This window comes from Oncorhynchus nerka, linkage group LG27 (genome assembly GCF_034236695.1).
Source record: "Oncorhynchus nerka isolate Pitt River linkage group LG27, Oner_Uvic_2.0, whole genome shotgun sequence".
NCBI classification, from domain to species: domain Eukaryota; kingdom Metazoa; phylum Chordata; class Actinopteri; order Salmoniformes; family Salmonidae; genus Oncorhynchus; species Oncorhynchus nerka.
Window position 1 is genome coordinate 14,530,003 of NC_088422.1, and position 15,413 is coordinate 14,545,415.

The 15,413-nt window shown below is 45.5% G+C and overlaps 1 protein-coding gene across 1 annotated transcript in view; it reads right to left on the bottom strand.

Annotated features, from left to right (window-relative positions):
* frmd3 (FERM domain containing 3) overlaps nt 1-15,413 on the bottom strand; it is a 102,452-nt gene that overhangs the window by 9,950 nt on the left and 77,089 nt on the right. The window contains exons 11-16 of the mRNA XM_065011132.1: nt 12,339-12,427; nt 10,833-10,907; nt 9,209-9,277; nt 8,974-9,098; nt 8,736-8,794; nt 3,094-3,757 (exon numbers count right to left, since the gene is read on the bottom strand). Coding sequence (XP_064867204.1) covers nt 3,094-3,757; nt 8,736-8,794; nt 8,974-9,098; nt 9,209-9,277; nt 10,833-10,907; nt 12,339-12,427 — 1,081 coding nt within the window. The remainder of the gene's footprint in view (nt 1-3,093; nt 3,758-8,735; nt 8,795-8,973; nt 9,099-9,208; nt 9,278-10,832; nt 10,908-12,338; nt 12,428-15,413) is intronic.

Consider the following 15,413-nt stretch of genomic DNA (forward strand, 5'->3'; position numbering starts at 1 on the left):
ACAGACTCCAACACTAGAACAGACTCCAACACTAGAACAGACTCCAACACTAGAACAGACTCCAACACTAGAACACTGAACAGACTCCAACACTAGAACACTGAACAGACTCCAACACTAGAACAGACTCCAACACTAGAACACAGAACAGACTCCAACACTAGAACACAGAACAGACTCCAACACTAGAACACAGAACAGACTCCAACACTAGAACAGACTCCAACACTAGAACACAGAACAGACTCCAACACTAGAACAGACTCCAACACTAGAACAGACTCCAACACTAGAACAGACTCCAACACTAGAACACTGAACAGACTCCAACACTAGAACAGACTCCAACACTAGAACACAGAACAGACTCCAACACTAGAACACAGAACATACTCCAACACTAGAACACAGATCAGAGTCCAACACTAGAACACAGAACAGACTCCAACATTAGAACACAGAACAGACTCCAACACTAGAACAGACTCCAACACCAGAACAGACTCCAACACCAGAACAGACTCCAACACTAGAAAAGACTCCAACACTAGAACAGACTCCAACACTAGAACACCAAACAGACTCCAACACTAGAACAGACTCCAACACTAGAACATAGAACAGACAGTGTGTGTACAGCACATCTTCATACCCTCCTGAGGTGATAAAAGACTCAAGGCTGTTCAGTAGTTCAGAGGCATATCTGAAGCTTGAACATACAGGATAATTATATGTATGTATGTATGTATGTATGTATGTATGTATGTATGTATGTATGTATGTATGTATGTATGTATGTATGTATGTATGTATGTATGTATATGTATGTATGTATGTATGTATGTATGTATGTATGTATGTATGTATGTATGTATGTATGTATGTATGTATGTATGTATGTATGTATGTATGTATGTATGTATGTATGTATGTATGTATGTATGTATGTATGTATGTATGTATGTATGTATGTATGTATGTATGTATGTATGTATGTATGTATGTATGTATGTATGTATGTATGTATGTATGTATGTATGTATGTATGTGTATGTATGTATGTATGTATGTATGTATGTATGTATGTATGTATGTATGTATGTATGTATGTATGTATGTATGTATGTATGTATGTATGTATGTATGTATGTATGTATGTATGTATGTATGTATGTATGTATGTATGTATGTATGTATGTATGTATGTATGTATGTATGTATGTATGTATGTATGTATGTATGTATGTATGTATGTATGTATGTATGTATGTATGTATGTATGTATGTATGTATGTATGTATGTATGTATGTATGTATGTATGTATGTATGTATGTATGTATGTATGTATGTATGTATGTATGTATGTATGTATGTGTGTGTGTGTGTGTGTGGGTTTAAAATAGGCCCAGCTGTCTTCCTGCTGTGGATTAGGAAATGTCTCTGGGCTAAACTCCCAGTGATGTGTGACTCACTGCCAGTCTGCATTTCTCCCGTACCTCACAAGAGACATGATGGGCATACACATTCCCCATCTGCTGGGCCACTTCTAAGACAAACACACAGCGTTTGAGCAAGTTGTACATATTGTATAAAACACAATGCTTCATTAGGCTAAGACCACATCTACTGTATGTATGTATGTATGTATGTACAGCCAAACACACACATTTACTGGTATGTATGTATGTAACGTAAATGTGCTCAGTAACTATGCCATGTACGTATGTATGTATGTATTCAAACCTTTGGGCATGTAGAAAGATGTATGTATGTGGGTGGTTGTACTATGTCCTGGAATGTACAACGCGTGACGGCTGCTATGGAAACTGCCAGAGTCAACAATGAGTTGGCGTGCAAATGACCTCAAAGCGGGACCAGAGAGGGAGAGACAGAGTTAGAGAGGTGGAGGAGAGACAGCGAGGTGGAGGGGAGATGGAGAGAGGTGGAGGAGAGACAGAGAGTTAGAGAGGTGGAGGAGAGACAGCGAGGTGGAGGGGAGATGGAGAGAGGTGGAGGGGAGACAGAGAGTTAGAGAGGTGGAGGAGAGACAGCGAGGTGGAGGGGAGATGGAGAGAGGTGGAGGGGAGACAGAGAGTTAGAGAGGTGGAGGAGAGAGTTAGAGAGGTGGAGGGGAGACAGAGAGGTGGAGGGGAGACAGAGAGTTAGAGAGGTGGAGGAGAGATGGGGAGAGTTGGAGAGGAGACGGAGAGAGGTGGAGGGGAGAAAGAGACGGAGGGGAGAGAGAGAGATGGAGGGGAGAGAGAGATGGAGGGGAGAGAGAGAGATGGAGGGGAGAGAGAGATGGAGGGGAGAGAGAGAGGTGCAGGGTAGAGAGAGAGAGGTGGAAGGGAGCTGTTTTGTCATTCTAGACACCTCATGGTGATCCTCTCCTTCAAGTCACCTGATCACTGAGGAGTGAGTCCTCTCCTTCAGGTCACCTGATCACTGAGGAGTGAGTCCTCTCCTTCAAGTCACCTGATCACTGAAGAGTGAGTCCTCTCCTTCAGGTCACCTGATCACTGAGGAGTGAGTCCTCTCCTTCAGGTCAACTGATCACTAAGGAGTGAGTGAGCCTCCCATATTAATGGTAGAGAGCTCACATAACAATCACCAGACACTCACTTCCCCCCTCGCTCTCTGTTCCCCTGTCAGTTTAGCAGTAGATAATGTAATCACGGGTGGTTTTGTACTCAGATCAGGTGACAGACTGAGCCGTTAGATTCCTGCAGCTCCTCCTCAACACACACACACACACACGGTTTTCCCCGCTATGTCCCGCCACTCTAGCCTTGTGAAACCAGACACCAGAGACAGCAGAGCTCCATAAAACTATCACAAATACAGTGGACGCTCGTCACTGATGCTCCAGTCCAGCCAATGTCTCGTTCACACTAAACCATAAACAAACCATTAACAAACAACAGGCTTGACCCGACAACAACGTCAGTAAATCAACTGAGTTTATGGAGCAAGGTCAGAAAGACATGTTAACAGTGTACATTATTAAATAGTTTATTTCCCCGGACTGTGCATACACTACTGATTATACACACACACACCCGCCCCATCCCATTGATTCCATGGTTCCGTACCGGTCCCAGAGATGCGCTCCCCGTGGCCGAGCAGGCGTACATAGACGTCCCGGGCCGTGTGGTTGGCCATGCGGAGCTGCAGGTTGTGACTGGTGGTGATCTTTAACCGGCAGCGCACCGCATCTCCCCGCTCCTCCAGAACCTCCCCACAACCCACACCTAGGATCTCCTCTTCCTCCTTACCCAGCCCCCCAACCAGCCCCTCAACCAGCTCCTCACCTAGCTCCTCAACCAGCCCCTCACCCAGCCCCTCAACCAGCTCCTCAACCAGCCCCTCACCCAGCCCCTCAACCAGCTCCTCACCCAGCTCCTCAACCAGCTCCTCAACCAGCCCCTCACTCAGCCCCTCACTCAGCCCCTCACTCAGCCCCTTAACCAGCTCCTCACCCAGCTCCTCAACCAGCCCTTCACCCAGCCCCTCAACCAGCTCCTCACCCTGCCCCTCACCCTGCCCCTCACCCAGCTCCTCAACCAGCTCCTCAACCAGCCCCTCACCCAGCCCCTTACTCAGCCCCTCACCCAGCTCCTCACCCAGCTCCTCAACCAGCCCCTTACTCAGCCCCTCACCCAGCTCCTCAACCAGCCCCTCACCCAGCTCCTCACCCAGCTCCTCACCCAGCTCCTCACCCAGCCCCTCACCCAGCCCCTCACCCAAGTCCGTCGGCTGCCGCAAGACACCCCCAGACCCCAGAGGGTCCCCGACTCCCAACCCAATATCTGCCTCAGTCCTCTGCTCCAGAAGCTCCATGGCTACTTTGCTCCCCCGTTAACTCTGACCCGGCAGCGCCTCGACTCCCACACACACTGACTGACTGTCCTCTGAGCTCTGCACCAGGTTTAACACGCATACACACACACACAACTCTCCCAGATGACTTCAATGTCAGCAGCGTTAACAAAGACAGGGCATTAGGGGTGGATCATCCCAAAAGCAGGAGGGCCTATTTTTACACCCCTGGTCTTGCAGAGAGGGCCAGCTAATCTCTGACTGATTAGGGCCAGAGAGGCTAGGATAAAGGGGGGCTAGAGACGCTAGGAGAGAGGGGGCCAGAGTGGCAAGGAGAGAGGGGGCAGAGAAGCTAGGAGAGAGGGGGCCAGAGAAGCTAGGAGAGAGGGGGCCAGAGAGGCAAGGAGAGAGGGGGCCAGAGAAGCTAGGAGAGAGGGGGCCAGAGAGGCAAGGAGAGAGGGGGCCAGAGAGGGTAGGAGGAGAGGGGGCCAGAGTAGCTAGGAGAGAGGGGGGCAGAGTGGCAAGGAGAGAGGGGGCCAGAGAAGCTAGGAGAGAGGGGGCCAGAGGCTAGGAGAGGGGGCCAGAGAGGCTAGGAGATAGGGGGCCAGAGGCTAGGAGAGAGGGGGCCAGATAAGCTAGGAGAGAGGGGGTCAAAGAAGCTAGGAGAGAGGGGTGTCAGAAAGGTTAGGAGAGACGGGGGCCAGAGAGGTTAGGAGAGAGGGGGCCAGGGGAGCTAGAAAGAGAAAGAGAGGGGGTCAGGAAGGTTAGGAGAGAGGGGTGCAGAGAGGTTAGGAGAGAGGGGGTCAAAGAGGCTAGGAGAGAGGGGTGTCAGAAAGGTTAGGAGAGAGGGGTCCAGAGAGGTTGGGAGAGAGGGGGCCAGAATGGCTTGGTAGAGAGGGGGTCAGAGAGGATAGGAGAGAGGGGGCAGAATGGCTTAGGAGAGAGGGGGTCAGAGAGGATAGGAGAGAGGGGGGCAGAATGGCTTGGTAGAGAGGGGGTCAGAGAGGATAGGAGAGAGGGGGGGCAGAAAGGTTAGGCGAGAGGGGGCAGAGAGGGGGCCAGGGAACCTAGGGAGAGAGGGGGGCCAGGGAGGCTAGGGAGAGAGGGGGCCCAGAGACGCTAGGGAGAGAGGGGGCCAGAGGAGATTACTATGTCTCATTCCCACACAAACACATACATGTTCACATACTGTTATATTACCCATTCATGCTGATGCATATGAAGGGGTTTATATTCCTAAAACCCCCTTAGGGTTATCAATTTAACAATCAAATGTATTTATGGAGCCCTTTTCAAACAAGCGGATGTCACAAAGTGCTTATACAGAAACCCAGCCTAAAAAGCAAGCAATGCAGATGTAGAGACACGGTGGCTAGGAGAAACTCCCTAGACAGACAGGAACCTAGAGAGGAACCAGGCTCTGAGGGGTGGCCAGTCCTCTTCCAGCCAGCCAGCCGACCAGCCAACCCGGCCCTGTGTAGTGGCCCTCAGTGGCCCTGGGGTAGACTAGACAGGCTGTGCTAGTCAGTCATAGGAGGCCTACAGAGACTACGGAGGCTCAGGGTCTATAGGCCTGGTCAACACCAACACCTGCTGCTGGTGACTGCTTCCTGCTCCGGTCCAGTCATTCGAGAGGTGACAGATGAAATGGCCACTCTGGTAGTTCTTTAAAACCCAGCCAAGATCATTTTTTCCCGGCAGGCATATGCTGTAAATTGTCCCGCAGGATGGTGGATAAGAAGCAGACTAGAGTGAGAATAGAGTCCTATGCGTGTAATAACGTAATGCCCTAAATGGGAATGTGAAAGAGGGACGTTTGTGTGTATGTGTGTGTGTGTTAGAATCCAGGGGGTAACACCTCGGGGGTATAACTCAGAGGTAGAGACAGGCCCCCTGGATGTCTCCTGATACCTCACCCCCGCTGACGGATGGCAAACACTAAGTTCAGGACAGTGGCGTAGACAGAAAACCGTTGGTGTGTGGGCCTGCAGAAATGTTTGGGGAAACAGCTTACATCCTGGAATGCTACACATTGTGCAAAGATGAACATTTTCAGTTTTATAACTAATCTCATACTATTCTACACATTTTAACATGAGGCTGAGAGAAAATGTGTTTTTTTTTAAAGCTAATGTCCTGTAATTCCACACATTTTGCCATGGGGCAAAGAGGAAAATGTGCAGTTTTATAGATAATTAAAGCTACAATATACGTGTGTGGACTGTGATAAAGGCACTGGTTTATCAGCTGTGTTGATTGCTAAATGAACTAATGAAGTAGACAGTGGCCTGGTACATATATAGCTATAGAAGCACAGGGACATATGCCTCAGTCATATTGGTGGCTAATTGGGGGTGTGGCTTTCAGTTAATTATTTTTAGCCAACCATCCCATGAGAGTGAATGTCATTTTTGTTAATCTGAATGTCATTCCAGTGCACTGCTTTTGCTTTGACTTCTATCTGATGTGTTTGCATGTTTAGGTAACACTGACAAGTAGAGGACATTAAAAAATACAGTGCCTTGCGAAAGTATTCGGCCCCCTTGAACTTTGCGACCTTTTGCCACATTTCAGGCTTCAAACATAAAGATATAAAACTGTATTTTTTTGTGAAGAATCAACAACAAGTGGGACACAATCATGAAGTGGAACGACATTTATTGGATATTTCAAACTTTTTTAACAAATCAAAAACTGAAAAATTGGGCGTGCAAAATTATTCAGCCCCTTTACTTTCAGTGCAGCAAACTCTCTCCAGAAGTTCAGTGAGGATCTCTGAATGATCCAATGTTGACCTAAATGACTAATGATGATAAATACAATCCACCTGTGTGTAATCAAGTCTCCGTATAAATGCACCTGCACTGTGATAGTCTCAGAGGTCCGTTAAAAGCGCAGAGAGCATCATGAAGAACAAGGAACACACCAGGCAGGTCCGAGATACTGTTGTGAAGAAGTTTAAAGTCGGATTTGGATACAAAAAGATTTCCCAAGCTTTAAACATCCCAAGGAGCACTGGGCAAGCGATAATATTGAAATGGAAGGAGTATCAGACCACTGCAAATCTACCAAGACCTGGCCGTCCCTCTAAACTTTCAGCTCATACAAGGAAAAGACTGATCAGAGATGCAGCCAAGAGGCCCATGATCACTCTGGATGAACTGCAGAGATCTACAGCTGAGGTGGGAGACTCTGTCCATAGGACAACAATCAGTCGTATATTGCACAAATCTGGCCTTTATGGAAGAGTGGCAAGAAGAAAGCCATTTCTTAAAGATATCCATAAAAAGTGTAGTTTAAAGTTTGCCACAAGCCACCTGGAAGACACACCAAACATGTGGAAGAAGGTGCTCTGGTCAGATGAAACCAAAATTGAACTTTTTGGCAACAATGCAAAACGTTATGTTTGGCGTAAAAGCAACACAGCTCATCACCCTGAACCTACCATCCCCACTGTCAAACATGGTGGTGGCAGCATCATGGTTTGGGCCTACTTTTCTTCAGCAGGGACAGGGAAGATGGTTAAAATTGATGGGAAGATGGATGGAGCCAAATACAGGACCATTCTGGAAGAAAACCTGATGGAGTCTGCAAAAGACCTGAGACTGGGACGGAGATTTGTCTTCCAACAAGACAATGATCCAAAACATAAAGCAAAATCTACAATGGAATGGTTCAAAAATAAACATATCCAGGTGTTAGAATGGCCAAGTCAAAGTCCAGACCTGAATCCAATCGAGAATCTGTGGAAAGAACTGAAAACTGCTGTTCACAAATGCTCTCCATCCAACCTCACTGAGCTCGAGCTGTTTTGCAAGGAGGAATGGGAAAAAATGTCAGTCTCTCGATGTGCAAAACTGATAGAGACATACCCCAAGCGACTTACAGCTGTAATCACAGCAAAAGGTGGCGCTACAAAGTATTAACTTAAGGGGGCTGAATAATTTTGCACAGCCAATTTTTCAGTTTTTGATTTGTTAAAAAAGTTTGAAATATACAATAAATGTCGTTCCACTTCATGATTGTGTCCCACTTGTTGTTGATTCTTCACAAAAAAATACAGTTTTATATCTTTATGTTTGAAGCCTAAAATGTGGCAAAAGGTCGCAAAATTCAAGGGGGCCGAATACTTTCGCACGGCACTGTATATGACTGATTGGTCCACCCATACATAGAGTGGCTGGTTCAGGTTTCTGCCCTCTCTCCTCTCCTCCTTCCCCCTCTCCCCTTTGCTCTTCTTCCCTCTCTCCTCGCCTCTCTCTTCTTCACCTCCCCCTCTCTTTCTTCCATCTCTGTTCCCCCCCAAGGGCAGGTCTGGTCAGACAGCCTCCTGGGGATAAACTGATGCTAGGCCAGTGTTAAGCCAGAGTGTCAGCAGTAGAGCTGATGGATTCGGCTCTGTGGTCCCTCGGCAGAACACTATTATACTGACCCCTATATATACTACCAGCCTGTCAGTCCTAGTCTGGAACAACTAACAACCACTATACATACTACCAGCCTGTCAGTCCTAGTCTGGAACAACTAACGACCATTATACATACTACCAGCCTGTCAGTCCTAGTCTGGAACAACTAACGACCACTATACATACTACCAGCCTGTCAGTCCTAGTCTGGAGAAACTCCACCTTATACCATTTACAGGACAAGAGGCACCAGCTTCTATGGCACACATAAACCAGCCTACCGTTTACAAGCCATCTATTGTACTGTATATCTGAGGATGAGACTAACATGAGGTTTAGTAAACAAAGTAATAAAGACTGCTGTATCTCACACACACACACACACACACACACACACACGTGTGTGTGCTAATATGTGCTAATTAAGTTACTGTTAACGCTAACCCTAGCTTGGGTCCTAGGTCTGTTTCCGTGATGTCATGGTGCACTTCCGTGACTGGTCATTACCAGCATGGTGTCCTCAGGGAGGCTCATGGGAGGTGTATTTTTAGCTCTGTGATTGGAGTCTCCAGGGAAACGAGGCTTACCGTAGCATCAGCTTCTCAATTTACACTCCAACTCCGAGAGTTGGATACCTAACAGCTGTCATTGGAGACCAAGCAAACCCAAGGATGCGGCCGGTATGTGTGTATGTGTGTATGTATTATTTGCCTGAGTGTGTGTGTGTGTGACTGCGTGCTCTTACCATTGTCTGCCGAGGTCTCTTCATACTCATTGGTGGAGGGCAGTGCAGGGACAAGAGGCTCCATGTTTATGATCAGGTTTTTGTGGCTCAGTGAGTTGAAGCTTCTGCTCTGCCCAAAGTGTAACCTGAAACATGGTATGAACAGCACTTGTTATCTGATTTGCCAGACTAAACACACATTTTCCTGGTATGTGGTACTAACTACATGACAGTGAGGTTCTGTTCTCTCTCTCACCTATGCACCTCCGGTGGCTCTCTCTGGATCTTGGAGCTAGCTTCAATGACTTCTTTTGCAACTCTTCCACTAAAGAGAAAAACAAAATGTCATTTTGGAAAACCCAATAAGTGACTTTGTCTAGGTGTAGTTCTACAGGGTGACTTTGTCTAGGTGTAGTTCTGCAGTGTGACTTTGTCTAGGTGTAGTTCTGCAGTGTGACTTTGTCTAGGTGTAGTTCTACAGTGTGACTTTGCCTAGGTGTAGTTCTACAGTGTGACTTTGTCTAGGTGTAGTTCTACAGTGTGACTTTGTCTAGGTGTAGTTCTACAGTGTGACTTTGTCTAGGTGTAGTTCTACAGTGTGACTTTGTCTAGGTGTAGATCTACAGTGTGACTTTGTCTAGGTGTAGATCTACAGTGTGACTTTGTCTAGGTGTAGATCTACAGTGTGACTTTGTCTAGGTGTAGTTCTACAGTGTGACTTTGTCTAGGTGTAGATCTACAGTGTGACTTTGTCTAGGTGTAGTTCTACAGTGTGACTTTGTCTAGGTGTAGTTCTACAGGGTGACTTTGTCTAGGTGTAGTTCTACAGTGTGACTTTGTCTAGGTGTAGTTCTGCAGTGTGACTTTGTCTAGGTGTAGTTCTACAGTGTGACTTTGTCTAGGTGTAGTTCTACAGTGTGACTTTGTCTATGTGTAGTTCTACAGTGTGACTTTGTCTAGGTGTAGATCTACAGTGTGACTTTGTCTAGGTGTAGTTCTACAGTGTGACTTTGTCTAGGTGTAGATCTACAGTGTGACTTTGTCTAGGTGTAGTTCTACAGTGTGACTTTGTCTTGGTGTAGTTCTACAGTGTGACTTTGTCTAGGTGTAGTTCTACAGTGTGAATTTGTCTTGGTGTAGATCTACAGTGTGACTTTGTCTAGGTGTAGATCTACAGTGTGACTTTGTCTAGGTGTAGTTCTACAGTGTGAATTTGTCTTGGTGTAGATCTACAGTGTGACTTTGTCTAGGTGTAGTTCTACAGTGTGACTTTGTCTAGGTGTAGTTCTACAGTGTGACTTTGTCTAGGTGTAGTTATACAGTGTGACTTTGTCTAGGTGTAGTTCTACACTGTGACTTTGTCTAGGTGTAGTTATACAGTGTGACTTTGTCTAGGTGTAGTTCTACACTGTGACTTTGTCTAGGTGTAGTTCTACAGTGTGAATTTGTCTAGGTGTAGTTCTACACTGTGACTTTGTCTTGGTGTAGTTCTACAGTGTGTACTGTATCATACAGGGTAAAGTTACACCAAAGCAGGAAATCAACCTTAATCCAAACATTGTCCCCAAACTTGAGATCATATCAACATGTTATACAGTATGTTACCTAGACCTAGTCCATATTGGGGGAAAAACATGACTTTTACATTTTAATTTTAGCAGACGCTCTTTCAAATGCGACTTACAGGAGCAATTATGGTTAAGGGCCTTGCTCAAGGGCACTTATCCAGCTGCTGAAATGAAGAGATACGTAGCATGTAAGCCATGTTAAATGCTTTGGGAAATGATCAAAACAAACAATACATAAGTCTAGGGGCATTTATCTGGACACAGCTTGGCTTAGTAAGGCTCAGTGACACAGCCAAGCATTCAATGTCGCACCTGTACCGAAACCTGCTTCCCTTGAAGAAAATATTACTGCTGGACACAGTCTTGATCTGGCTTGACTTTGCACATCTGTCAAAGAGACGGAAATAATTGTTTGTTGAGCAAGATGGCACATTGATTCATTAGTTATATTTGGCATTTAGGAACTCATAGGACTTGACAGGTATCCAAATGTAATGTTTGTTTCAGTCTAGTTGGTCCTGTCAAAAAGGAACTAATAGGACTTCACAGGTATCCAGTCTAGTTGGTCCTGTCAAAAAGGAACTCATAGGACTTCACAGGTATCCAGTCTAGTTGGTCCTGTCAAAAAGGTTAATGTGTGCCAGGACAGCACTTCACAGTTCTCTCTTTGACTGCCATTTTCTAAATTCAATTCAGTCTCATTTGATTAACGAGCTCTGATCTGACATCCAAGCCTGCCTCTCTGCTGAGGAACAGGGAAACTCGAGCCCCCAGGAGCCAGAAAAAAGCAATCAGGAGCCAGGCTCAGCTGCTGGCCCTGTGGGCCAGTGCTGTCTGTCTTTCCAACCCTCCACCCCTCCCATCCAACACCATCCATCCATCCATCCAGCCAGTCACACTCATAACTCTGGATTAAACTACTGACAACAGCAGTCTGCAGCCACAAATCAACCTGGCTAGTGTCTACGCGCACACACACACATACACGCACAGACAAACACACAGACAAACACACACAGCCATGTCTTACTATACTTGTGAGGAATTTTTGGGGACCAACAATTGATTCCCATTCAAAATCCTATTTTCCTGCCACCAGAGACTCTGGGTTCGCGCCCAGGCTCTGGGCACAATTGGTCTAGCGTCGTCCGGGTTAGGGAGGGTTTGGCCGGTAGGGATATCCTTGTCTCATCACGCACCAGCGACTCCTGTGGCGGGCTGGGCGCAGTGCACGCTAACCAGGTCGCCAGGTGCACAGTGTTTCCTCCGACACATTGGTGAAGCTGGCTTCCGGGTTGGATGCGCACTGTGTTAAGAAGCAGCTGTGGCTTGGTTGGGTTGTGTTTAGGAGGACGCATGGCTTTCGACCTTCGTCTCTCCCGAGCCCGTACAAGATAGTAACTACTAACAATTGGATACCACGTAATTGGGGAGAAAAGGGGGTAAAAAATAAAATTAAAAAATTAATAATAATTATCCTATTTTCCCTAAGCGCTACCCGTTACCTTAACTTGAACCCTAATCTTAACCATAACCCCTAACCTTTACAAGTGAGGACCAGCAAAATGTCCTCACTTCTCTGAATTTGAGTTGGTTTGCTATTCTTGTGAGGACTTCTGATACTTACAAGTATAGTAAAACTTGTACACACACACACACACACACACACACACACACACACACACACACACACACACACACACAGCTAACCTTGTGTGGGGTCTTCACAAGAATGAAGAATTAGTTAAACACACACACAAGTTCCACCTTTGAAAGAGAGATGAATATGAGAGTGTTGCAGTGTTTTGTGGGACTCACTTGTAAAATGCTTGGTTCTCCACCCCACACTTCCACAAATGTTTACACGCCGCTGGGGTAGAGGTGTGGAACGTCAGCACCAGTTTCTTCTGCAGAGAGATAGAGTGAGAGAAAGAGAGAACGAGAGAGGGGTGGAGAGAGAGAACAATAGAAAGAGACAGAGAGAGAGAAAGAGAGAAAGAGAGAGAGAGAGAGAGAGAGAGAGAGAGAGAGACCGAAAGAAAGAGAAAGAGGGAGAGAGAGACAGACAGAGAGAGACAGACAGACAGACAGACAGACGGAGAGAGAGAGCGAGAGCGAGAGAGAGACCGATAGAAAGAGAGAGAGAGAGACAGACAGACAGACAGACAGACAGACAGACAGACAGACAGACAGACAGACAGACAGACAGACAGACAGACAGACAGACAGACAGACAGACAGACAGACAGACAGACAGACAAAGACAGACAGACAGACAAAGACAGAGAGAGAGACAAAGACAGAGAGAGAGACAAAGACAGAGAGAGAGACAAAGACAGAGAGAGAGACAGAGAGAGAGAGAGACAGAGAGAGAGAGAGACAAAGAGAGAGAGAGACAAAGAGAGAGAGAGAGAGTGATGGAAGGAGATGAACAAAGCAGAGGAAGACAGTGAATTAGGACGAGGCATCCAACAAAGTGCTGAACATGTTGAGAGTGAGCTGTGCAAAGTGCTGCCCCAGACCTATACTCAGCCTGTTAGGGAGATGTGGAGGTGGAGAGCAGTAGACTTGTGCACTACCAGCACTAAGCAGCTCTTAAAAGGCCACGGGTGTGAGGGAGTTTATGGGCAGAGCTGGGGATAAGAGGGGGATCAATTCCAGTAACAGTCCAGTTATCTGCTCTGTGTCTGGTAATATGAGACGGCAGATCAATGGTATCAGCAGCATTACAGAGCACAGAGCAGATCCAGAGCCTGACAGCAGAGATCAAAGACACAGACGTTCCCTGACCTGGACAGACTTAACCACTGTACCACTAATACTGATAGAGACTTAACCACTGTCACGCTAATACTGACAGAGACTTAACCACTGTAACACTAATACTGACAGAGACTTAACCACTGTAACGCTAATACTGACAGAGACTTAACCACTGTCACGCTAATACTGACAGAGACTTAACCACTGTAACGCTAATACTGACAGAGACTTAACCACTGTAACGCTAATACTGACAGAGACTTAACCACTGTCACGCTAATACTGACAGAGACTTAACCACTGTAACGCTAATACTGACAGAGACTTAACCACTGTAACGCTAATACTGACAGAGACTTAACCACTGTCACGCTAATACTGACAGAGACTTAACCACTGTCACGCTAATACTGACAGAGACTTAACCACTGTCACGCTAATACTGACAGAGACTTAACCACTGTCACACTAATACTGACAGAGACTTAACCACTGTCACACTAATACTGACAGACTCTTAACCACTGTAACACTAATACTGACAGAGACTTAACCACTGTAACACTAATACTGACAGAGACTTAACCACTGTCACACTAATACTGACAGAGACTTAACCACTGTCACACTAATACTGACAGAGACTTAACCACTGTCACGCTAATACTGACAGAGACTTAACCACTGTAACAATGGAACACTAATACTGACAGAGACTTAACCACTGTAACACTAATACTGACAGAGACTTAACCACCGTAACACTAATACTGACAGAGACTTAACCACTGTAATACTAATACTGACAGAGACTTAACCACTGTAACACTAATACTGACAGAGACTTAACCACTGTAACACTAATACTGACAGAGACTTAACCACTGTAACACTAATAATGACAGAGACTTAACCACTGTAACACTAATACTGACAGAGACTTAACCACTGTAACACTAATACTGACAGAGACTTAACCACTGTAACACTAATAATGACAGAGACTTAACCACTGTAACACTAATACTGATAGATACTTAACCACTGTAACAATGGAACACTAATACTGACAGAGACTTAACCACTGTAACAATGGAACACTAATACTGACAGAGACTTAACCACTGTCACACTAATACTGACAGAGACTTAACCACTGTAACACTAATACTGACAGAGACTTAACCACTGTAACAATGTAACACTAATACTGACAGAGACTTAACCACTGTCACACTAATACTGACAGAGACTTAACCACTGTAACACTAATACTGACAGAGACTTAACCACTGTAACACTAATACTGACAGAGACTTAACCACTGTAACAATGTAACACTAATACTGACAGAGACTTAACCACTGTCACACTAATACTGACAGAGACTTAACCACTGTCACACTAATACTGACAGAGACTTAACCACTGTCACACTAATACTGACAGAGACTTAACCACTGTCACACTAATACTGACAGAGACTTAACCACTGTCACACTAATACTGACAGAGACTTAACCACTGTAACACTAAATCTGACAGAGACTTAACCACTGTAACACTAATACTGACAGAGACTTAACCACTGTAACACTAATACTGACAGAGACTTAACCACTGTAACACTAATACTGACAGAGACTTAACCACTGTCACACTAATACTGACAGAGACTTAACCACTGTAACACTAATACTGACAGAGACTTAACCACTGTAACAATGTAACACTAATACTGACAGAGACTTAACCACTGTCACACTAATACTGACAGAGACTTAACCACTGTAACACTAATACTGACAGAGACTTAACCACTGTAACACTAATACTGACAGAGACTTAACCACTGTAACACTAATACTGATAGAGACTTAACCACTGTAACAATGTAACACTAATACTGACAGAGACTTAACAACTGTCACACTAATACTGACAGAGACTTAACCACTGTCACACTAATACTGACAGAGACTTAACCACTGTCACACTAATACTGACAGAGACTTAACCACTGTAACACTAATACTGACAGAGACTTAACCACTGTAACAATGGAACACTAATACTGACAGAGACTTAACCACTGTAACACTAATACTGACAGAGACTTAACCACTGTAA